The following is a 6,037-nucleotide window of genomic DNA, read 5'->3' as shown; positions in this document are numbered from 1 at the left end:
AGAGTGTGTCTGAAGACAGAAACATCCAGCCAGAGAATAAGAAACCACAGAAGCAAGCACAGTACAAGCGAAGAGGCACCCAAGCGGACGGGATAGAACAAATAAACAAATTGGGTAATTTGCAAATTGAAAATTGATGTAAAAATATGTACACTTACCCCAGGGCCAGTTCCATGTGTTCATTCAGAGAGTGGCTGAAGATGCGGCAGCACCGAAGTCGCCGGCAATTGGGTCACTTCTGGAGCCGCCAGCCATACCCAAAGTTATGCGGCAAGCCGCAGGCGAGGACCCACATATCGATGGCCACGTGGCGGCGCATACTAGCCAGGAACACAGATGAGTTCTGTCGCAATACGACCATACATGGCCTGAAGTACATCAATAATAGGAAATTGCGCAGCAGCGACAGGTAATAGCCACATAACATACACATTTGCACATAGCTACAGAGGATTAAGCTTACTCCTGTGCTGGCAGAGTGTTTTTTGGAGTCGCAATGCTGGCGGTTGTCTCAATGGCCGCCTACCTCATACATGACGCCTTCGACAAGTGGAACACCACCCCGGTGATAGTGGGTATTGATCCGGAGCTCACGTACATAACAAATGAGCCATTTCCCGCCGTCACCATTTGCAATCTAAACCAGGCCTTGTCCAGCAGAGTCGCGATCCTAGCCAATGACACGGCCGCTTATGCGATGCTGCAGGTGTTGTGCCGGCGCAAGGTGGATTTTCAGCGGGTCAGCGAGGATCGGACCAACTGGGAGGAGTTCATAACTAATGTATGTAATCAGCTGTGCTTTAAAGTGTATTCCAAATTTCAACGGCCCTGTCTTTACCACAGATATCGCAGCCATGCCAGTCGATGGTCATCGATTGTCGCTTCGGCGCCGACGACTATGAATGCGCGAGGATGTTCTATCCAATTGTCACCGATGAGGGCCTGTGCTGTGTATTTAACATGCTGCATCCACGTTACATGTACAAACGCAGGTATTTTTTCATATTTTCCACCCAGTTCACTCGCTTTTGGCCAGAAACACTCGAAATTAACACGCACTTTACTCGCCAGCATGTTGTTCAATTTTTGTGCACCCATCTTTACGGTCATCGATGGTCCGTTTTGTTGTTCTTAGCGATAGCTGCTTATCGATGAGGCGCGTGTTTATTGTATGTCAATATTATTCAATACATTGCATAGATCGCACCTATATATTGCTAATATTTACAGTAAACAATGAATACAAGTTGAATTGGCAGAAGAACGCTTATACTACGCGACTAATTTGTTTTTAATTCCAGTGCGACCCTGTTAGGTAAAAACCTATCGATGAGGCGCGTTAATTTGTATCTGAGTGTAATTGAATAAAAACCAACTGTATTGCACACCAAAGTCAATTAGAAATACATAAATTGGTAAATTTGAATTACCTTTACAATAAGCTCAGGCATACATACATATATTTCACTTTTCATTTGGCTCGATAGACGCCATATGCCAGGTTCGATAATGACCTAGCGCGTTTTGAAGAGGCGCGGACATTTGAAAATGTGGTATTTTTAATTTAAAGTTCTAGCGCATTATCTACACATGCTCTTATCATCTTATTTTTTGTTGTTGTTTCTCTTGCAGTGCTTCGTTCTCCCAACGAAATATGCCCTTACCCAAAGGCTACCAGGCTGTCAACTGGCATGCGGAGCTAGGATACAGACGCGGCGCCAAGTATCCGGACAGTGTGCTGTATCCGCGCCCGGCCCAGGGAACAGGCGAATCGCTGGGCCTGTCTCTGACGCTGGACGTGCAGGCCGATGCCTACTACTGTTCCTCATCGAGCAGCATTGGCTTCAAGATCGCTCTGCACAGTCCCAACGAGTCGCCCAATGTACGCGAGACGGGCGTCCTGCTGGCCCCCGGCATGGAGACCAAGCTCCGCATTGATCCAGCGAAAATCCGGACGGAAAATCATCTGCGCCGCGTCCACCGCAAATACAGGCGTTGTCTGTTCCGCAATGAGCTGAAGCTGCGATGGTTTGCTCATTACACGCAGCGCAACTGCGCCGCCGAACGCTTGTCGGGGCTGCTGCTCCGCCACTGCGGCTGTGTCTCATTCTACATGCCGCGCCTACACCGCAACGACACTATCTGCTCGGTGGGGAAGAGGGAGTGCGTGCAGCGTATTCGTTTCCGCACGAGCGAGGCGATGGAGGAATGCCTGGATGACTGCTTGCCCAGCTGCTTCGATCTGACCTTCAATACGATCGCCTACTCGACGAAGCTCTCGCACGACGGCCTCGCGGTGACCAATCCGAATCTCAGAGTCAACTTCAGCGACGCGTATGTGGAGCGCAATGTGGCGGTGGTGAATATGTACTTCAAGGACCAGTCATTTCGGGCCAGCAAGCAGACAGAGTTTATTGGCTTCTCCGACTTTCTCTGTGCGTAGATTCCAGGAGTCGCCTTGGAGTAATTAAAGTAATTTGTATCTCTTTCAGCCAATGTTGGTGGCCTGATGGGGCTGTTCCTGGGCTTCAGTTTCCTCTCCATAGCCGAGTGTCTGTACTTTGCCTTGATCCGACCCTGCCGCACCTGCTCCGAACTGAGGCAGCTTCAACAGCAGCCGCAACAGCGGCCGCCAGTAGCTGGCCATGCGACGAACAGGGCTTTTGTTCCAGGGAGCATAAATTATATTTCACCATCCAAATGGTTTCAAACCGAGTTGGCTCGTCCGAGGGGGCTCAACTACAACTACAATCATCCGGCTTAAATATTTAGAGTAAATTCTAGACTAGATCAAAGTGCTTGGTGACAGTGTCATGCTTGGCCAGCGCTAAAGTCTTGGTGTTCTCGTAACTCAGCATATACTGCTTGGCCTTGCTCTTCAATAGGTCATCGAATATCTGCGAGAGAAACGCAAAGAAATTAATGAATCAATCAACCAAATCAATTGCAGATTAGCAATAGAAACCATCAATAAACAATGTTAAATAATCAAACTTAAATATTTGTTTGGGTGTGTCTCTAAGAAAAACCATGACATCCCCTCGTCCCCACTAATGATGGTTGTTCACTCACTTAATGTTGCTTTTACTCACCCGACTATCCTCAACGTCGAGCAGGGGCCCCAGATCGAACTCCATGATGGGCAGGGGATTGTTGATAAACGTGGCCGCATTGGCGACCTCGGGTATGGCGTTCTTTTGAAGGAAATGCAACTCCCAGAGCGAGCTATTGAGGGCCTCCGTTTTGACCGGATCCTTTTCCTTTTCATTATATGGGTCGCTGATCTGTTCGGCCAGCGGATCGCCGCGAATGAGCTTCTGTAGGCCAGTGTGGCGCAGCAAAAGGTTGCAGATGAAGCGTATCATGATCACGGCATCCTTCGGTGGACTTTTCAGGGCAAGACGTGCAAAGCGTTTGACAAAGGCCGCCACCAGATTTTCCGGCAAATGTGTCGAGGTGAGGAAAATGTCGGCCAAGTAAAACAGGCGGGACTTGTATTTGTTGCTGAAAACGCGAGCATGGAACATTTGGTACAGCTTCTCGTACACATCGGGATAGGTGATGTTCTGCTTCTGCATCAGGACGAAGATGCCCTGTAGCGCCAGCAGGGCGATGGGTCCATCTGCAAAGAGCATTGGAATCGATGAGAAACGTAAGCGAAGTATTCGTTGGCATTTTGCGTCGACAAACCATATTCATGCAGCGAGTTCATCAGGAAGTCAGTGACTCCGATGGGGTCCTCCATGTGGGGCAAAATGCGCTCCAGCAACACCACCAGCACCATGCGATGTAGATCTTCATCTATGCCGTTGCTTGAGGCGATTATGCCGCGCCAGATTTTGTTCAGTTTCTTGCGGGCCTTCTCGTAGGTGAAGCTCCGGTGCGACTTGTTCGTGTCCACATGGTACTTTTGCGCAGAGAGCACCGCCTTGCCCAGATCCAATTGGTTGACCAGCGAAAGATAGTTCAGCGCCTTGATGGTGTCATGCTGGTAGTCTCCGGTGGGTGCCAGTTCGAGGGCGAACTTGATTGACAAATTGAGTACGTCCAGGTATTTGGTGTACTTGCCGAACTCCTTCAGCACAATGGTTCTCTCCGGGCCATTGATTAGAATTTCGAGAATACTCTTCAGCTTGCCGATGGGCCAGTCTCCCTCCACTAAGGGGCTTTCGGCCTCACCCTTAATCAGGGACATGCACACCTTGAGGGCCATCAGGGTCTCCACTTGAGACGTCGAGCCAATGCGGTCGAGCAGCAAAACCCACGTCTCTGTGTACAGGGAGTCCCATTGTAACGCCTGCGTATCCAGTGACTCGCGCTTGAGCAAATTGGTGAAGATCACTTCCAGGACGGCCATTAGATCGTTCTGATCGATATTGGCGGGTTTCTGCCTCTGCAATGACATGGGATTAGCTTAATCAGTATCCGGCGTTGAGGAAATCTAAGCAAGACTTACCAAATTCAGGATGAATTTAGCGAGAGGCGTCGGATCGAAAGTGCTGGCGTTCAGCATGGCATTGGCCTGAAGGCGCATCCTACGCGTGTTCTGCTCTGTTAAGCTGGAGCCTTCAAATGAGGCGCGGCGTTTCATCTTTATTGTTTTTTCAATCAATTCTTAGTTTGAATTAATATTTAAAGTTTTAAAGTCACGTCGAGCAACCACATGAGGCCGTGGGTGGGATTTATCGATAAGAAATATGCGCTCGGAAGTTTATCGTCTCATTTGAAAAATATACCGTAAATATACTGACGATTTCAAGTTATACCTTACAAATTCCTCGTTTTTGATCTTCTGTGGAATATTACTAGCTATATGGACCATTTAGCATGGTCTCATAGTTTTATACGATGGATGAATCAATTTTCTACTTGACTGGCCTATTCTAAATACTTGCTTTTATTGGATTTCTATATAACGTTGAAAATGATATTTAATAGATTGATGAAATTGACAAAGTATACCATTATATGCCGATATACCGTAGATATACCGATAAGCAAACAAACTTAACCCATTTAAGACCCCTCTATTTAAGCAGTTCAACGACTTGAGGTAAATAACGGAAAATTTTACTGATTCTAAACTATTCTTGTAGATCCATGCCAAAAACCATGATATGTTTCACCTAAACTGCGCCAAAATATTCAATTTGCAGTGTTTTGGATGGATTTTTGAATCCTTGATTTTGATATTCAATTTAATATTACCACGTGAGGCCGTAGATAGGTATATATTGATACATCAATCTATCGATATATATCTTTTGGTGATAAAATATTTGTGGACGATAAGTTTTTGAACTTTTTGGATAATAATGAAAATACTTTTCTGAGTGCACGGCAAATCGACAATATTCTTCAGTTGTTTCATTGTGGCTTTGATTAAAGTCTCTGGTCTTAATCTGTTATACCTATACAAGCCACTGTTGATTGTACTGGCACAAAATATCGACTATTGTGTGCGATGTACGAAATTCGGCGTGGGGGTCTGCCACCTTGTTAGAAAAAATGCTGTATTTTCTGGTATTATTTCCAGTTAATTAGCAAAATGATTGTCCGTAGTGCAGTCACTAATTAGAGAAATGTATGCTACTCCAAAAATCTTGACATTTTTAAAGATACTAAAACAATATATCGATACGTTTGACTATTTGTGGCGCTTATACTGTCTTAATAAAGTACATTTATTTCCATTCATATTACCAATATCATATTTGTTTTAAAAATAATATATTGGAGCGGCTAAGAGTGCAGTTTTCGGTTGGGGTTTTTTTTTTGTACACTTGCTTGATTTTAAATTGAGCAGACACTTGATTTATCTGGTATATTCTCCTATCGATTGCGCTACGTCTTATCGTCTCATCGATATTTCGCCTTGGCCTACCCGCTAAATTTAAGCGGTGAGTTCTTTTGAGCATATCATTTAGTATTTGTTGTAAAACTTTACATATTTTGTTTTATTGTTCGTCGAGTAAATTATTAAATAACAATTAAATTATAACAATTAATTGGAAATCGTTACATTTCAATCACTTTT

The 6,037-nt window shown here is 45.3% G+C and overlaps 2 protein-coding genes across 2 annotated transcripts; one reads left to right on the top strand and one right to left on the bottom strand.

The window, feature by feature from the left end:
* Positions 1-200: 200 nt before the first annotated feature.
* Positions 201-2,768, top strand: LOC6599325 (pickpocket protein 28). The gene is made up of 5 exons (XM_002024532.2): positions 201-409; positions 478-781; positions 844-992; positions 1,633-2,435; positions 2,493-2,768. Exons 1-5 carry the CDS (start codon positions 201-203, stop codon positions 2,762-2,764), a joined length of 1,737 nt encoding a protein of 578 aa, XP_002024568.1. The 3' UTR covers positions 2,765-2,768.
* A 4-nt stretch (positions 2,769-2,772) lies between these two features.
* LOC6599326 (nucleolar complex protein 4 homolog B) lies at positions 2,773-4,621 on the bottom strand. Its single transcript, XM_026991308.1, has 4 exons — positions 4,457-4,621; positions 3,691-4,393; positions 3,093-3,622; positions 2,773-2,897 (listed from the first exon to the last, which is right to left on the bottom strand). Exons 1-4 carry the CDS (start codon positions 4,589-4,591, stop codon positions 2,781-2,783), a joined length of 1,485 nt encoding a protein of 494 aa, XP_026847109.1. The 5' UTR covers positions 4,592-4,621; the 3' UTR covers positions 2,773-2,780.
* Positions 4,622-6,037: the final 1,416 nt, after the last annotated feature.

The sequence above is a fragment of the Drosophila persimilis genome, unplaced genomic scaffold, assembly GCF_003286085.1.
Source record: "Drosophila persimilis strain 14011-0111.01,24,50 unplaced genomic scaffold, DperRS2 tig00000663-arrow-arrow-pilon, whole genome shotgun sequence".
Lineage (NCBI taxonomy): Eukaryota > Metazoa > Arthropoda > Insecta > Diptera > Drosophilidae > Drosophila > Drosophila persimilis.
The sequence above is the reverse complement of the archived record's forward strand: the minus strand, read 5'-3'. Positions and strand labels throughout refer to the sequence as shown.

Bases quoted from the DNA above. Each gene is read 5' to 3' on its own strand.
- LOC6599325 (XM_002024532.2), top strand. From the start codon at position 201: ATGCGGCAGCACCGAAGTCGCCGGCAATTGGGTCACTTCTGGAGCCGC. The intron at 993-1,632 runs GTATTTTTTCAT...TTTCTCTTGCAG, and splicing joins CGTTACATGTACAAACGCAG to TGCTTCGTTCTCCCAACGAA. The intron at 2,436-2,492 runs GTGCGTAGATTC...TATCTCTTTCAG, and splicing joins TGGCTTCTCCGACTTTCTCT to CCAATGTTGGTGGCCTGATG.
- LOC6599326 (XM_026991308.1), bottom strand. From the start codon at position 4,591: ATGAAACGCCGCGCCTCATTTGAAGGCTCCAGCTTAACAGAGCAGAAC. The intron at 4,394-4,456 runs GTAAGTCTTGCT...ATGTCATTGCAG, and splicing joins CTAAATTCATCCTGAATTTG to AGGCAGAAACCCGCCAATAT. The intron at 2,898-3,092 runs GTGAGTAAAAGC...TTTCTCTCGCAG, and splicing joins TCGACGTTGAGGATAGTCGG to ATATTCGATGACCTATTGAA.